Source organism: Ammospiza caudacuta, chromosome 23 (assembly GCF_027887145.1).
Source record: "Ammospiza caudacuta isolate bAmmCau1 chromosome 23, bAmmCau1.pri, whole genome shotgun sequence".
NCBI lineage: Eukaryota > Metazoa > Chordata > Aves > Passeriformes > Passerellidae > Ammospiza > Ammospiza caudacuta.
In genome coordinates, this window is record NC_080615.1 from 5,837,492 (window position 1) to 5,855,511 (window position 18,020).

At 42.9% G+C, this 18,020-nt stretch overlaps 1 protein-coding gene across 1 annotated transcript; it reads left to right on the top strand.

Annotated features, from left to right (window-relative positions):
• The first annotated feature begins 485 nt into the window (after positions 1-485).
• On the top strand, positions 486-3,121 carry BSX (brain specific homeobox). Its single transcript, XM_058819185.1, has 3 exons — positions 486-756; positions 1,480-1,676; positions 2,876-3,121. The coding sequence occupies exons 1-3, from the start codon at positions 486-488 to the stop codon at positions 3,119-3,121; spliced, it is 714 nt and encodes a 237-aa protein (XP_058675168.1).
• The last annotated feature ends 14,899 nt before the right edge of the window (positions 3,122-18,020 follow it).

The following is an 18,020-nucleotide window of genomic DNA, read 5'->3' on the forward strand; positions in this document are numbered from 1 at the left end:
TTATCGCTGTTTATTTTGACTGCGGATTTAAAAAAGTCATCTTTATTTCTTTATTGACATCATCATTTTTATTTCTTCCCTGCCGGCCCTGAGTGCAGCCGGCCGCCCCCTGTCCCTGCTCCCGCAGCTCGGCTTGTTTCTGCCTGGGGGATTTCTTTTTTTTTTTTTTTTTTATTATTATCGTTGTTTACTTTGACTGCGGATTTTAAAAAAAATCATCTTTATTTCTTTATTTACATCATCATTTTTATTTCTTCCCAGCCGGCCGCCCCTGTCTCTGCTCCCGCAGCTCGGCTTATTTCTGCCTGGGGGATTCCTTTTTTATAAAAAATATTATCGCCGTTTATTTCGACTGCGGATTTAAAAAACTATTATTTATTTCTTTATTGACACCATCGTTTCTATTTCTTCCCCGCCGGCCGCCCCCGGCGGTGCCCCCGCAGCCCGGCGCGGCTCCGTCCCTTGCCCGCAGCCCGAGCGGGGCCATGAACCTCAACTTCACCTCGCCGGTGCTGCCGGTGTCCACGGGCCGGCCCACGTCCTTCTTCATCGAGGACATCCTCCTGCACAAGCCCAAAGCCCTGCGGGAGGTGCCCCCCGAGCACTTCCCCGGCTCGCTGGCCTCCCGCGTGCCCCTCTTGGACTATGGGTACCCCCTGATGCCCACCCCGACCCTGCTGGCGCCGCACCCGCACCCCGCCCTGCACAAGCCGGAGCATCACCACCACCACCACCCCTATTTCCTCACCGCCTCGGGTAAGTGTCGGATCGGGGCGTCCAGGTGGGGACTGGGCTGGGGACGAGGGTGAAAGAGCCGCTCTGGGGCTGCCAGGAATCTTTTACATCCCCCGCCTGCATCCCTGGCTGCTCGCCCCGGGGCAGCCGCTTCGTTAGCCGGTGTCCGAAACCTTGAGGTTTTCGCTCTGTTTGCCTTTAATTTATTTTTTTTAAACCGCTTTTATTTAATAAAACCTCGCTTTTCCCTCTCGTTGTCCAAGCGGGCTCCGCTTTTCCATCTCCAGCAGCCCCGCTGTGGCTGCGCCGCTCCTCTCCCGCTCCCGGCTCTGCCCGTTCCTTGCTCTACAAGGAGAAAACCTCCCAAATTTCCCAGGCCTTGTGCCAGCGGGGCTGCCAAGGATCGTTTCCCCCTTCCCAGGCTTTTCCAGGGCTCTCCCGTTTTTTTCCGTGCCCATTTCGTTGTGGTTTCCCCGCCGGGAGGGTTCAGGCGCCCGCGCCAGCCTCGGGTCCCCTCCTGTGACTCCCTTCACCACCCCGGATGGGCTCTTGGAAAATCCCCCTCGTATTCATCACAACAAAACCCGCAACCCCAGACCTCAGAAACGAAATCAACGAAAAAACCACAAAAAATTCAAAGAGAGAGGGAGAGACCCCACCCCGAGCCGCGGCAGGACAAGCGCGGCGTTTCTGCGGTTTTTGCCCGGTCCCCTCTCCCTGGCCCATCGTGGTGTGTCCCCGCAGGGATGCCGGTGCCGGCGCTGTTCCAGCACCACGCTCACGCCGAGCTGCCCGGGAAGCATTGCCGCCGCCGCAAAGCCCGCACCGTCTTCTCCGACTCGCAGCTCTCCGGCCTGGAGAAGAGGTTTGAGATCCAGCGCTACCTGTCCACGCCCGAGCGGGTGGAGCTGGCCACGGCCCTCAGCCTCTCCGAGACGCAGGTACGGGAGAGGGGACTGGCCCTGGAACCTGTCCCCAGCCCTCATCCCATGGGTCCGGCATCCCCACAGCCCCAGGGGCATCCCCACACCCCAAAGAGCATCCCCACATCCCCAGGAGCATCCCTATACCCCGAGGAGCATCCCCACACCCCGAGCAGCATCCTCACACCCCGAGGAGCATCCCCACATCCCCAGGAGCATCCTCACATCCCCAGGAGCATCCCCACATCCCCAGGAGCATCCCCACAACCCCAGGAGCATCCCATCCTTTCAGCATTCCCCAGATCACTTCCATCAACCTGTCCCCGGCACCTGTCCCCGGCACCTGTTCCCAACCCTCATCCCATGGGTCCAGCATCCCCACATCCCGAGCACCATCCCCACACCCCGAGGGGCATCCCCATATCCCGAGGAGCATCCTCACATCCCGAAAACCATCCTCACATCCCGAAAACCATCCCCACATCTCGAGGAGCATCCTCACATCCCGAGGAGCATCCCCACATCCCCAGGAGCATCCCCACATCTCGAGGAGCATTCCCACATCCCGAGGAGATCTCTCACACCTCGAGGAGCATCCCCCACATCCCGAGGACCGTCCCATCCTTTCAGCATTGCCCGGATCACTTCCAGCATCCTGTCCCCGGCACCTGTCCCCAGCCCTCATCCCATGTGTCCAGCATCCCCACATCCTGAGCAGCATCTTCACACCCCAAGGAGCATCCTCACATCCCCAGGAGCATCCTCACATCCCGAAAACCATCCTCACATCCCGAAAACCATCCTCACATCCCAAGGAGCATCCTCAGATTCCAAGGAGCATCCCCACATCCCGAGGAGCATCCCCACATCCCATCCTTTCAGCACCCCCGGATAATTTCCAACAACCCAGCGCCCCGTGCAGCATCCCCGCATCCCCTCCAGTATCCTGCACATCCCATCCCCTCTGAATCCCCACATTTCACCCACTCAGCATCCCCGGGTCACTTCCAGCATCCCCGCACCCCCTCCAGCACCCTCCACATCCCATCCCCTCCGAATCCCCGCATCCCACCCACTCAGCCTCCCCGCATCCCCTCCGGCATCCCCGCATCCATCACACCCAGCACCCTTCTCCCTTTAATTTTTACCACTTTTCCCCTTTCCCCCCCCCCCCCCCCCACCCCCAATCTTCCCGCCGCTTCCCCTCCTCCCCCCAGGTGAAAACCTGGTTCCAGAACCGCCGCATGAAGCACAAAAAGCAGCTGCGCAAGACGCAGGACGAGCCCAAGCAGGCGGCCGGGGAGGAGAGCCGGGAGCAGAGCCAGAGCTCCCCCGAGCCCGAGCTGCCCGAGGCGGCCGCGCCCCAGCCCCGCCAGGGCCCCCCCGGCCCCTTCGTGCTGCAGGACGCCGAGGACGAGGTGGACATCCTGGAGGAGGGGGACATCTGTCCCCATCGCCTCTAGAGCCTCCGCTTGGCCCCCCAAGGGCTGGGGAAGGGGGCGCGGATCCAGGGGGAGCCCCTTCCCCTCCTCTGGTGTCCCCCCAGCATCACCCCAAGGCCGGGCAGCGCTCGGAAATCTGCGGAGTGAAAAAGGAGCCGAGGTTGTTTTAGGTTCCCCCCTTCCCTCCGAATTGTCGGAGTTTTCCTCGTCCCCCGAACTTTTTGGGGTGTAAAATAAATGTCTACTCGTGGCAGCGTGTTGTGGTTCCTGGAAGAGGCAGGCAGGGCAAATTTCACCCTTTATTCCCCCAATTCCCAAATCCTGGCTGCTCTCCCCACGCTCTCCGACTCGAGAGCTTCCAAATAAAAAGAATTGTAAGAAAAACCCTCCGAAGGAACAGGTAAAGCAAAAAAAAAAAAAACAAAAAAACAAAAAAATCCGATTTATTTCATTCGGCTGTGGGGGAGTGAAGGGCGAGCATCACCAAGAACTCGATGTCGCCTCGGCTGCACGGAGCGAACGGCGCTCCCAGCCAGAAAAAAAGGGATTTTCTACAGCTTGGAGAAGTGGGCAGCGCGAATCCTGCCCGGTTTAAAGGTGTGGATGTGGATTAAAAGGAAAATTCCATTTTCCTGTGAAACAGCCCCGGAGCGGGTCCCGCGTTGCGGTCCCGTCCCCTCCCTGCGCTCAGCCGGAGCAGCCCCGCTTTGCCTTTCCCTCCCTGCCGGGGAAATTGGGTTCATTTCCAGGTAAATCCTGATTTATTTATAATTTTATTTTGGTTTCGGGCTGAGCTGCTGGCTGGGAAATGCGCAGGGAGCGAGGTGGAGGTTCAGCATCTCCGGGGAGGAGAATTTTCCCAGAATTTTCCTGGGAAATTTCTGCTGAAAATTCTGGCTCAGCATCCCCTGCTGCAGCACCACGGCGGCGTGGCGGTGTCTCCTGTTATTTAATTTATTTTTTCTGTTATTTAATTTATTTTTCTTTATTTTTTTTGTTTTTTCTCGAGAATTTCATTTGGTTGTCCGGGGTTTTTAGCACTTTCAGGGCATTTTGGAAGATGGGACACGTCGTTTTGTGAGGGGAAAACGTTTAAATTTCCTGTTTAATATATAAAATATACATGATTGAAATGTGTATGTCGGCTTCCTTTATTTTATTTTGTGAGTCTGCCTTTCTAATTTTTTACATGAAAAATAAAGATCGCACATTGTGTTTAGAGGAAAACCCTCAATACCCATCCACATATCCAGGAAAAGCAGCATAAATAATTCTATCAGGATGTTTCATAAATAAATCCTTTCAGGACAATTATTTTCATCGACAAAATGCCACAAATCTCTTTAAAAATTAGGATTTTTGAAGCAACCACGTTTCTCGGTGGGGTTTGAAGCACAGCTGGTGGAAATGCCACTCCCAGCTTTGGTTTCTCCCCTTTTCCCAAATCCCGTGGGCAGGGAAGCGATGGGAATTTAAAAACCTGGAAAATTTCACATTTTTTCTGTGTGTTTTGCTCTGGGATTATTGTCAGCCTCCCCCCCACAGGTTTCATCGGGAATTATTAAAATTGAGATCGGATCCAAATGATATTTATGGGGTTTTTGTGATATTTACGGGGTTTATATGATATTTATGGGGTTTTTGTGATATTTACGGGGTTTATATGATATTTATGGGATCCACATGATATCTATGGGATCTGTATGATATTTATGAGATCCACGTGATATTTATAGGATCTATATGATATTTATGGAATCTATATGACATTTATGGGATCCACATGATATTTATGGAATCTATATGATATTTTTGCAATCCACATGATATTTATGGGATCTATATGATATTTATGGAATCTATATGATATTTATGGGATACACATGATATTTATGGGATCTATATGATATTTATGGAATCTATATGATATTTATGGGATACACATGATATTTATGGGATCTATATGATATTTATAGGATCCACATGATATTTATGGGATTTATATTATATTTATGGCATCCACATTATATTTATAGGATTTATATGATAATTTTGGGATCCACATTATATTTATGGGAACCTATATGATATTTATGGCATCCACATGATATTTATGGGATCTATATGATATTTATAGGATCCACATGATATTTATGGGGTTTATATGATATTTATGGGATCCACATGATATTTATAGGATTTATATGATAATTTTGGGATCCACTTTATATTTATGGGATCCACATGATATTTATCGGATCTATATGATATTTATGGCATCCACATGATATTTATGGGGTTTATATGATATTTATGGGATCCACATGATATTTATGGGATCCACACGATATTTGTGAGATCTATATGATATTTACGGCATCCACATGATATTTATAGGATCTATATGATATTTTTGCAATCCACGTGATATTTACGGGGTTTATTTGACATTTATGGGATTTATATGATATTTATGGCATCCACATGATATTTATGAGGTCCACATGATATTTATGGGACCCATATGATATTTATGGGATTTATTTTTGACCAGGTTTGCTGCTGCTGTTCCAGGGTCGGGAATGGCTCGGGACTGTTCTGGCTCTGCTCTGTGGTGTCAGATCTATGAGAAAAAAGTCAAAATACGACTCAAAAAACCCCTCAAATCTCTGTTGTTGCTCCCCTGCCACTCCAGGAATTCACTTCCCAAAATATTTTTGCCAACCAATAAAACAAACCCCACAACCTCTGGGTGGTTTTGGGCACCTCGACTGAAAATTAAAGCTAAAAATCAGATTAAAAACCAATCCCACACCGGCAGAGTGGGAATATTCCCGTTCCCAGGGATATCCCCATCCCATCCTTGCAGGGAACAGGAAGATTTTGGGAATTTGCTTATCCCACAAAGTTTGGTGGGAAAAAATCCCTGAAATTGAGAGAGATGAAGGAAACACTGCCAGAGAAATCCCCAGTGTCAGCAGCAGCTCCTGCCCAGCTGGAGATGGAAAAATGGAATTTCCAGAGAGTCTGGGCGATGTTTTGGGAAGGGTTATTGCAGAATGGAGACGGTTCTGGCGAAAAGAAGGGCTGGGAAGGCAGATTTTTGTTTCTAGCAGAGGTTTGATCACTTGAAATAAATAAAATGAGGTTTTATTCAGAGGTTTTTTCACTTGGAATAAGTGAAGTGAGGTTTTATTCAGAGATTTTTTGACTTGAAATAAATAAAATGGGATTTTACTCAGAGATTTTTTCACTTGAAAGAAATGAAATGAGATTCTATTCAGAGATAATTTTTTACTTGATATAAATAAAATGAGATTTTACACAGAGAATTTTTCACTTGGAATAAGTGAAATGAGGTTTTATTCAGAGAATTTTTGACTTGGTATAAATGAAATGAGACTTTATTCAGAGATTTTTTTCACTTGAAGTAAGTGAAATGAGGTTTTACTCAGAGATTTTTTTCACTTGGTATAAATTAAATGAGATTTTACTCAGAGATTTTTTGACTTGGAATAAATTAAGTTAGGTTTTATTTTTTCACTTTATTTTTTCACTTGATATAAATAAAATGAGATTTTACTCAGAGATTTTTTCACTTGAAAGAAATGAAATGAGATTCTAGTCAGAGATTTCTTTTTTACTTGATATAAATAAAATGAGATTTTACACAGAGAATTTTTCACTTGGAATAAGTGAAATGAGGTTTTATTCAGATATTTTTTCACTTGGAATAAAGGAAATGAGATTTTATTCAGAGGTTTTTTTCACTTGGAATACAGGAAATGAGGTTTTATTTAGATTTTTTTGACTTGGAATAAGTGAAATGAGGTTTTATTCTTGGATCCTGACTTATTCCAAGCAGCCGTTTTTTCCTTGCTCTTCCCAAGAAGCTTGAGGAGAATGGGAGAGATTTTGAGCTCCCTCTCTTTTATAAAAAAATAAAATTAATGTTGGAGGATTCTGCAGTGGAAGAGACTCGCAGGGAATCCTTGCTGGGAACAGGAAATGTCGGTGGATTTCCTGTTTTTCATCAAAATTCTTCAGTGAGTTGTTCTGAAATGAGATTGTGTTCTGTTCTGGTGGTTAATTTAATTCACAAGTGCTTAATGGTTTTTTTTTTGTTTTTGTTTTCATCACAGAAAATCAAACCCCACTCTATGAATCCTGCCATGAACCTTTGCTCTCTGTTTCCATTTGGAGCATTTTCCTGCATGCTGCCTTAAACATTTTGAACTTTTTTGGGTTTGGAAAGCAGTTCCAACACAAATTTTTAAATTTTATATCCAGAACTCCATAAAAGCAGTTCAGATATAGGTTTTAAGGGTATTTATAGAGCAAATAATTTGAATTTCTTGCTGTTGCACACACATGGAGGAAGTGGGGAAGGTGTAAATAACCCATGGCCAAGCCCAGAATGACCAGGACGTGATGTAAAATATTTTTCATGATTTCTCTCATTTATCTCTGCTGCCTGCTGGATTCAGTGCATTTTTTTATCACTGATATCCTGAGGGAACTTTTCCTCTCTTCCAGTCCCAACAACAAAAACAACAAACAGCATCACCTCATCCCACTGCAAACTCCTGCCGGGATGGTCTTGGGCTCACCTTGTTTCTAAATTTCTTGTTCCTTGGGTTTAACTTATTTCTAGATTTCTTGTTTCTTGGATTAGTTTCTAGATTTCTTGGTTTTTTGGTTTGTCCAGTTTCTAAATGTTTTTTTCCTGGGGTTTGTTTCTAGATTTCTTGTATTTATATTGGTTCTAGATGTCTTGTTTCTTGGATTTGTGTCTAGATTTCGTGTTTCTTGTGTTTATCTTGTTTCTAGATTTCTTTTTTTTTTTTTTTTTTTTTTCCCTAGATTTCTTGTTTCTTTCGTTTATCTTGTTTCTAGATTTCTTGGGGGTTTTTTTGTTTGTTTCTAGATTTCTTGTTTCTTTGGTTTATCTTGTTTCTAGATTTCTTGCATCTTGAGGGAACTTTTCCTCTCTTCCAGTCCCAACAACAAAAACAACAAACAGCATCACCTCATCCCACTGCAAACTCCTGCCGGGATGGTCCCGGCTTAAAACGGGGCTGCTTTTGGTCTTGGGCTTATCTTGTTTCTAAATTTCTTGTTCCTTGGGTTTATCTTGTTTCTAGATTTCTTGTTTCTTGGATTAGTTTCTAGATTTCTTGGTTTTTTGGTTTGTCTCGTTTCTAAATTTTTGTTTCTGGGGTTTGTTTCTAGATCTCTTGTATTTGTATTGGTTCTAGATGTCTTGTTTCTTGGATTTGTGTCTAGATTTCTTGTTTCTTGTGTTAATCTTGTTTCTAGATTTCTTGTGGTTTTTTTTTGTTTCTAGATTTCTTGTTTCTTGGATTTGTGTCTAGATTTCGTGTTTCTTGTGTTTATCTTGTTTCTAGATTTCTTGTTTCTTGGATTTGTTTCCAGATTTCTTGTTTCTTTGGTTTATCTTGTTTCTAGATTTCTTGCATCTTGAAGGAACTTTTCCTCTCTTCCAGTCCCAACAACAAAAACAACAAACAGCATCACTTCATCCCACTGCAAACTCCTGCCGGGATGGTCCTGGCTTAAAACGGGGCTGGTTTTGGTCTTGGGCTTATCTTGTTTCTAAATTTCTTGTTCCTTGGGTTTAACTTATTTCTAGATTTCTTGTTTCTTGGATTAGTTTCTAGATTTCTTGGTTGTTTGGTTTGTCTAGTTTCTAAATGTTTTTTTCTGGGGTTTGTTTCTAGATTTCTTGTATTTGTATTGGTTCTAGATGTCTTGTTTCTTGGATTTGTGTCTAGATTTCTTGTTTCTTGTGTTTATCTTGTTTCTAGATGTCTTGTTTCTTGGATTTGTGTCTAGATCTCTTGTTTCTTGTATTAATCTTGTTTCTAGATTTCTTGTTTCTTGGATTTGTTTCCAGATTTCTTGTTTCTTGTGTTTATGTTGTTCCTAGATTTCTTGCATCTTGAGGGAACTTTTCCTCTTTTCCAGTCCCAACAACAAACAGCATCACCTCAACCCACTGCAAACTCCTGCTGGGATGGTCCTGGCTTAAAACGGGGCTGCTTTTGGTCTTGGGCTCACCTTGTTTCTAAATTTCTTGTTCCTTGGGTTTGTTTCTAGATTTCTTGTTTCTTGGATTAGTTTCTAGATTTCTTGGTTTTTTGGTTTGTCTAGTTTCTAAATGTTTTTTTCCTGGGGTTTGTTTCTAGATTTCTTGTATCTATATTGGTTCTAGATGTCTTGTTTCTTGGATTTGTGTCTAGATTTCGTGTTTCTTGTGTTTATCTTGTTTCTAGATTTCTTGTTTCTTGGATTTGTTTCCAGATTTCTTGTTTCTTTGGTTTATCTTGTTTCTAGATTTCTTGCATCTTGAGGGAACTTTTCCTCTCTTCCAGTCCCAACAACAAAAACAACAAACAGCATCACCTCATCCCACTGCAAACTCCTGCCGGGATGGTCCTGGCTTAAAACGGGGCTGGTTTTGGTCTTGGGCTCATCTTGTTTCTAAATTTCTTGTTCCTTGGGTTTAACTCATTTCTAGATTTCTTGTTTCTTGGATTAGTTTCTAGATTTCTTGTTTTTTTGGTTTGTCCAGTTTCTAAATGTCTTGTTTCTTTGGTTTGTTTCTAGATTTCTTGTATTTATCTTGGTTCTAGATTTCTTGTGTCTTGGATGTGTTTCTAGATTTCTTGTTTCTTTGGTTTATCTTGTTTCTAGATTTCTTGTTTCTTGTGTTTATCTTTTTACCAGATTTTTTGTTTCTTGCATTAACCCTGTTTCTAGATTTCTTGCTTTTTTGGGTTTCTCTAGTTTCTAAATTTCTTGTTTCTTTGGTTTGTTTCTAGATTTCTTGTGTCTTTGATTTATCTTGTTTCTAAATGTCTAAATTTCTTGGATTTATTTCTAAATTTCTTGTTTCTTGGGTTTATCTTGTTTCTAGATTCTTGTGTCTTGGATTTATTTCTAGATTTCTTGTTTCTTGTATTGATCTAGTCTTGTTTCTAGTTTTCTTATTTCTTGAATTCTTTCTAGATTTCTTATGTCTGTTTGGTTTCTAGATTTCTTGTTTCTTGGATTTATCTTGTTTCTAAATGTCTAAATTTCTTGGATTCATTTCTAGATTTCTCGTTTCTTGGATATATCTCGTTTCTAGATTTCTCATTTCTTGGATTTTTTCTAGATTTCTTTATGCCTTTGTTTTCTTTCTAGATACCTTGGTTCTTGGGTTTCTTTCTAGATTTCTTGGATTTGTATCTAGATTTCTTATTTGTTTTGTTTCTAGATTTCTTGTTTCTCGTGGTTACCTTGTTTCTAGATTCCTTATTCTTGGATTTATTTCTAGATTTCTTGTTTCTTTTATTGATCTCTTATATATTTGATTTTTCTGGATTTCTTATTAATTTTCTTTGTTTCTAGATTTCTTGTTTCTTGGGTTTCTTTCTAGATTTCTTGTTTCTCGGGGTTACCTTGTTTCAAGATTTCTCATTTCTTGGATTTTTTTTCTAGATTTCTCGCTTCTTGGATTTGTTTCCAGATTTCTTATTTCTCAGATTTATTTCTAGATTTCTTGTTTCGTGGCTGAGCCCCTGGTGGCTGCCCTGCAGGGGTGGTGCAGCCGCTCCTTCGTTAATCCCTGGGAAGGCAGGAGGGAGCAGATGTGTGATCCTGACCCACAGGTGGCTTTTCTCCCTGGCAGGGCGCATTTCTTCAAGGAAAAAGTTGGTTTTAAGGTTTTGTCACCCGGGTTTGTGGTGGCAGGAGTGAAGGTGAGCTGCTCACGTATCAGCCATCCCTGAAACCACTGCAGGAAAGCACTGAAACCAATCCTGAAACCACTGAAACCATTGACACTATTCCTGAAACCACTGCAGGAAAGCACTGAAACCAATCCTGAAACCACTGAAATAACTGAAACCATTCCAGAAACCACTGCAGGAAAGCACTGAAACCATTCCAGGAACCATTTCTGAAACCATTCCTGAAACCACTGAAATCACTGAAACCATTCCTGAAACCACTGAAACCATTGACACTATTCCTGAAACCACTGCAGAAAGCACTGAAACTATTCCTGACACCATTCCTGACACCATTCCTGACACCATTCCTGAAACCACTGCAGGAAACCACTGAAACCATTCCAGAAACCATTCCTGAAACCACTGAAACCATTCCAGAAACCATTGACACCATTCCTGAAAGCACTGAAATCCCTGAAACCATTCCTGAAACCATTCCTGAAACCACTGACACCATTCCTGAAGCCATTCCAGAAACCACTGAAACCATTCCTGAAACCACTGAAATAATTCCTGAAACCATTCCTGAAACCATTCCTGAAACCATTCCTGAAAGCACTGAAATCCCTGAAACCATTCCTGAAACCATTCCTGAAACCACTGACACCATTCCTGAAACCACTGAAATAATTCCTGAAACCATTCCTGAAAACATTCCTGAAACCATTCCTGAAAGCACTGACACCATTCCTGAAGCCATTCCAGAAACCATTCCTGAAACCACTGAAACCTCTGAAACCAATGAAACCATTCCTGAAATCTCTGAAACCACTGACACCATTCCCGAAACCACTGACATGATTCCAGAAACCGCTGAAACCATTCCTGAAACCATTCCTGAAATAACTGACACCATTCCTGAAACCATTGAAGCCATTCCTCCTCCTCACACCAGAGCCGCTCCTTTCTCCACATTCCTGCTTTTTCTCACATGGAATTTTTTTTTTTCTTTCTTTTTTTTTTTTTTTTTTTTTTTTTTTTTTGTATTAGATACAGGAGCGATGTGAGGGAAAAACAAAGCACAGTCTAAATCAGAGGTAATTCATTGGTTTAATATAAATCGAAATTTAGGAAAATAAAAAAGGATTTTTTTTGGCTATTTCCTCTCCGGGAGGAAATAGCAGCAATCAGGTTTGTGACAGCAGAGCTCCTTGGTGGCTGTCTGAAGCATTCAGGGACTGCAGGACTTGGACAAAACCTCATCTGGTTTCATTCCTCATCTCATTTTTACAGCTGGAATGATGGCTGTGAGGTTTGACCTTGTTTAATGCATTTAACTGTGGGATCTCAGCACCTCAGGACGGAGGTGCAGAGAGGCCGAGACCACCCTTGGGGGGCTCGGGAGTCCTGGAATGTTGCCAGAAGTGTCTGGTGGCAGGGCTTTGATCCTACACAGGAGACGACGCCTGTATGAGGACTGGGATGAGTTCACTGGGTGAATGGTGAAGGGATAAGTTAGTTAAAGTGTAAAACACAGGGTTTAGGATTTCTGTACAGGGGGGTCTAAAGAAGTAAGATGGAGGAATTGGGGCGTGTCCTGTTCTTCTTCTTCTTCTTCTTGGCCTCCATCTTCTGTGGTGGTGGTGGCACTTTGGGATTGGTTATTACTAAAAGTGCACTGGTTAATAAGGGTAGAAGGTATTGGGGAAAAATTATAAATATTGTACACGTAACTTTGGGTATAAAGATAAGTGACCGCCCGGGGGCTTGCAGTGTGCCCATGGCTGACTTGCTGTGCAGACCTCTGTCGGGCTGAAAGAAAATCTTTTAGATAAACAATTAATAAACACCGAGACCGAGACAAGATCAGAAGTCTCTCCTCGTCCTTTGAAGCTCCGGGCTCTTCAAGGCCATCCCTGGGCCTTTCCAGGCCACCTAAACAGCACCGAAACCTTACATTTAACTGATTAAATTAATGTTCTTGATAGTGCCAGTAACAAGCTCATGCCTTTTGTGAGGTGCTGGGAAGCCAACTTTGGTTTTTTTTGGAAGAAACGCAATGGGGATTTAATTCCAGCAACATTTTTTAGGTAGAACTGACACCAAGGCTTGGCCCACTGAAGGTGATCTCAGCTGCAACACTTCCAGAACCTCAAATGTTGAGAAATGATGGCACTGGAAAGGTGTTGCCAAGAAAATATTGGGAATTTCCATTGGGTGCTGCACACAGACTCCTCCCTCAATAACTAATTCATAATTAATTCAACATTTAAGGCTGATTTTGATTTAAATATCTTGCCTTCCTAATCTGAAATACATTAAATTTTGGCCTTTGCCTTTAAGCAGCTGGATGCTCATTGGCCTCTTATTTTGTGCCACCATATCTGTGAAGTGCAGGGAAAATCTGAATTTGTATTGAGGTAGATTGAAAGATTTTTTTTCCATGTAAAAAATGTCATTTTGTGGGACTTAAAACACCCAAACCACCAGAATTTCTAAATGGTTTGTGAGATGATCATAAGCAGTGTTCTAAAAAATAAGTGGTTGTTAAAATAATAATAAAAATATTTTTAAAATGCGCTCCCCCAGCTGCAGCATCTTACCCAACTTTGGCACAGCTTCAATATTTAAAGATTTCCTAAAAATTCATTATTTTATTTAAAAAAAAAACCACTAAATGAACAGGTTTCTGGCCTAATTTCTGGGAGGAGGAGGATGGAGCCAGGGAGGAAGGCGATCAATTAAGACATTAAGCATTTTGCACCACATGGACACATCTGCATGGCACACAAATAATGCAGCCATCAGCTCATTTTCAGGGGGCTGTTGCCTACTTCAACTGAGCCCTCAGATCAAAGAGAAAATGTCTGCTTGCAGACATCAGAAAAGGGATGCTAATTTAGGTTCCTTAATGTGTGCTGATAAGAGACTTCTTCAATTAAATGAATTCTATAGGCCAGAAAAGCAAAAAAAAAAAAAAAAAAATTAAAAAAAGGGGATACAAAGGGAGTCAGGCTGGAAAGGCAGAAATTCTCATTAAATCAAAGGTCCAATATTCATTACCTCCAGCATCTGGGGCTAAACACTGAACATGGAGCTCATCAAAGGGGGTTTAATGGGTTAAATTGAGAATATAATCTAATTAAAATATTAGATACGAGTAAATAGCTCTTTGATATTCATCTGAAGGTTTCATTAAAACAGGCACTTGAGGTTTGGATTAAGGGGGGATTATCACTTTTAAGCAGGAACAACAAGTTGAGGTGCCCTGAGCAGAAATGCTTCAAAGTGTTACAGTTTGGATTAAAAAGAAAAAAAGCAGGAAAGAAGAGCATGGAAACATTTCCCAGGCTGGCAGTGCCCGAAGGAGAGGGGAAAGAGGCTGAGGAAGAGGAAGGTTCTGTTCAGAAGATGGAATTGGATGACAAAAATATCATGGAAAACATTTCCCCTGCAGCCTGACCTGTGGTCACATATTGGACAATGGTTCTGCCACCAAGGCTTCCCAAAATATTCTTCATATTTCTCAATATTCCCCAAAATGTCCTGAAATGCCAGCTGGGAGTCCAAGGGGCTGATTCAACAAATTCCTGCTCATCAGGAGGGTTTGAAGCAAGGCCATGAGGAAGGGCAGAATTGGAATTGCTTTGCCATAAATTAAATTGGGATCTCCCATTAAAAAGAGACCAAATAAAAGGGATAAAGCAATTCCACACCATCACAAGGTGGTTGGGTTTGTCTCAATATTCCTAAAAATGTCCTGAAATTCCAGCTGTGAATCCAAGAGGTTGATTCAACAGGTTCCTGCCCCTCAGGAGGGTTTGAAGCAAGGCCATGAGGAAGGGCAGAATTGGAATCACTTTTCGCCATTTAAGTTGGGTGCCCCCATATAAAAGACACAAAATAAATGGGATAGAGCAATTCCACACCATCACAAGGTGGTTGTCTCAATATTCCCAAAAATGTCCTGAAATTCCAGCTGTGAGTCCAAGTTTCTGTTCATCAGGAGGGTTTAAACAAGGCCATGAGGAAGGGCAGGATTGGCATCACTTTCCCCCATATTAAATTGTGAGCCCCCATTAAAAAGAGACCAAATAAATGGAAATAAAGCAATTCCACACCATCACAAGGTGGATGCCTCAATATTCCTAAAAATGTCCTGAACTTCCAGCTGTGAGTCCAAGGGGCTGATTCACAGGAGGGTTTGAAGCAAGGCCAGGACCAATTCTCTGTGAGGAAGGGCAGAATTTGGATTGCTTTGCCCTAAATTAAATTGGGAGCTCCCATTAAAAAGAGACCAAATAAATGGAATAAAGCAATTCCACACCATCACAAGGTGGTTGGGTTTGTCTCAGTATTCCTAAAAATGTCCTGAAATTCCAGCTGTGAGTCCAAGTTCCTGCCCCTCAGGAGGGTTTAAACAAGGCCATGAGGAAGGGCAGAATTGGAATCACTTCTCCCCATTTTAAATTGGGAGCTCCCATTAAAAAGAGACCAAATAAATGGAATAAAGCAATTTCACGTCATCACAACGTGGTTGTCTCAATATTCCTAAAAATGTCCTGAAATTCCAGCTGTGAGTCCAAGTTCCTGCCCCCAGGAGGGTTTGAAGCAAGGCCATGAGGAAGGGCAGGATTGGAATCACTTTCCCCCATATGAAATTGGGAGCTCCCATTAAAAAGAGACCAAATAAATGGGATAAAGCAATTCCACACCATCACAAGGTGGATGCCTCAATATTCCTAAAAATGTCCTGAAATTCCAGCTGTGAGTCCAAGGGGCTGATTCACCGGGAGGGTTTGAAGCAAGGCCAGGACCAATTCTCTGTGAGGAAGGGCAGAATTGGGATTGTTTTGCCATAAATTAAATTGGGAGCTCCCATTAAAAAGAGACCAAACAAATGGAATAAAGCAATTCCACACCATCACAAGGTGGTTGGGTTTGTCTCAGTATTCCTAAAAATGTCCTGAAATTCCAGCTGTGAGTCCAAGTTCCTGCCCCTCAGCAGGGTTTGAAGCAAGGCCATGAGGAAGGGCAGAATTGGAATCACTTTCCCCCATATAAAATTGTGAGCCCCCATTAAAAAGAGACCAAATAAATGGAATAAAGCAATTTCACGTCATCACAACGTGGTTGTCTCAATATTCCTAAAAATGTCCTGAAATTCCAGCTGTGAGTCCAAGTTTCTGTTCATCAGGAGGGTTTAAACAAGGCCATGAGGAAGGGCAGGATTGGAATCACTTTCCCCCATAATTAATTGGGAGCCCTCATTAAAAAAAGAGACCAAATAAATGGGATAAAGCAATTCCACACCATCACAAGGTGGATGCCTCAATATTCCTAAAAATGTCCTGAAATTCCAGCTGTGAGTCCAAGGGGCTGATTCACAGGAGGGTTTGAAGCAAGGCCAGGACCAATTCTCTGTGAGGAAGAGCAGAATTGGGATTGTTTTGCCATAAATTAAATTGGGATCTCCCAATAAAAAGAGACCAAACAAATGGAATAAAGCAATTCCACACCATCACAAGGCGGTTGGGTTTGTCTCAGTATTCCTAAAAATGTCCTGAAATTCCAGCTGCGAATCCAAGTTTCTGTTCATCAGGAGGGTTTAAACAAGGCCATGAGGATGGGCAGGATTGGAATCACTTTCCCCCGTATTAAATTGTGAGGCCCCATTAAAAAAAGACCAAATAAATGGGGATAAAGCAATTCCACACCATCACAAGGTGGTGGTCTCAGTATTCCTAAAAATGTCCTGAAATTCCAGCTGTGAGTCCAAGGGGCTGATTCACAGGAGGGTTTGAAGCAAGGCCAGGTCCCTCCTCTGTGAGGAAGGGCAGAATTGGGATTGTTTTGCCATAAATTAAATTGGGAGCTCCCATTAAAAAGAGACCAAATAAAAGGGATAAAGCAATTCCACACCATCACAATGTAGTTGGATTTGTCTCAGTATTCCTAAAAATGTCCTGAAATTCCAGCTGTGAGTCCAAGTTTCTGTTCATCAGGAGGGTTTAAACAAGGCCATGAGGAAGGGCAGGATTGGAATCACTTTCCCCCATAATTAATTGGGAGCCCTCATTAAAAAAAGAGACCAAATAAATGGGATAAAGCAATTCCACACCATCACAAGGTGGTTGTCTCAGTATTCCTAAAAATGTCCTGAAATTCCAGCTGTGAGTCCAAGGGGCTGATTCACAGGAGGGTTTGAAGCAAGGCCAGGACCAATTCTCTGTGAGGAAGGGCAGAATTGGGATTGTTTTGCCATAATTTAAATTGGGAGCTCCCATTAAAAAGAGACCAAACAAATGGAATAAAGCAATTCCACACCATCACAAGGTGGTTGGGTTTGTCTCAGTATTCCTAAAAATGTCCTGAAATTCCAGCTGTGAGTCCAAGTTCCTGCCCCTCAGCAGGGTTTGAAGCAAGGCCATGAGGAAGGGCAGAATTAGAATCACTTTCCCCCATATAAAATTGTGAGCCCCCATTAAAAAGAGACCAAATAAATGGAATAAAGCAATTTCACGTCATCACAACGTGGTTGTCTCAATATTCCTAAAAATGTCCTGAAATTCCAGCTGTGAGTCCAAGTTCCTGCCCCTCAGGAGGGTTTGAAGCAAGGCCATGAGGAAGGGCAGAATTGCAATCACTTCTCCCCATATTAAATTGGGAGCTCCCATTAAAAAGAGACCAAATGAATGGGATAAAGCAATTCCACACCATCACAAGGTGGTTGGGGTTTTTTTTTATTCCTTTATCCAGCCTCTTTTCAGGAGGTTTTACCCAAATTCCCTCGCTGTGTGCTCTAATCACATTTCATATGGTGACTTAATTCATAATTTGCTAAGTTAAAGAAATGGCAGTGCCCTAAGAAACCCATCTGTTTGTTGTTATTTTTACAGCCTTAATCTGTTAAAAGCTGTTTCCTCTCAAACATGCAGCTCTCAATTATCCTCAGTTACCCAATACATGCTCCAACTGCTCCTGGCTAATCCCAGATTGTCTGCATGCTCAGCCAGGGCTTGTTTGGAATTTTCTCGTCCCAAATGAAGCTTCAAAATTTTGTTTTTATTGTAGAAGCTCTTCACTAAGAGATGACAAAGTAACAATTAAATAGTTAGCATTGTGTCATTATCAACTGCTGTGTTTGGAGCATATTTTTGTTCTCTTTTTTAGCAGCAATG

Excerpts from the sequence above, each read along its gene's own strand:
- BSX (XM_058819185.1), top strand. The coding sequence starts at position 486 with ATGAACCTCAACTTCACCTCGCCGGTGCTGCCGGTGTCCACGGGCCGG. Across the intron at positions 757-1,479 it reads CTATTTCCTCACCGCCTCGG|GGATGCCGGTGCCGGCGCTG; the intron begins GTAAGTGTCGGA and ends GTGTCCCCGCAG. Across the intron at positions 1,677-2,875 it reads TCAGCCTCTCCGAGACGCAG|GTGAAAACCTGGTTCCAGAA; the intron begins GTACGGGAGAGG and ends TCCTCCCCCCAG.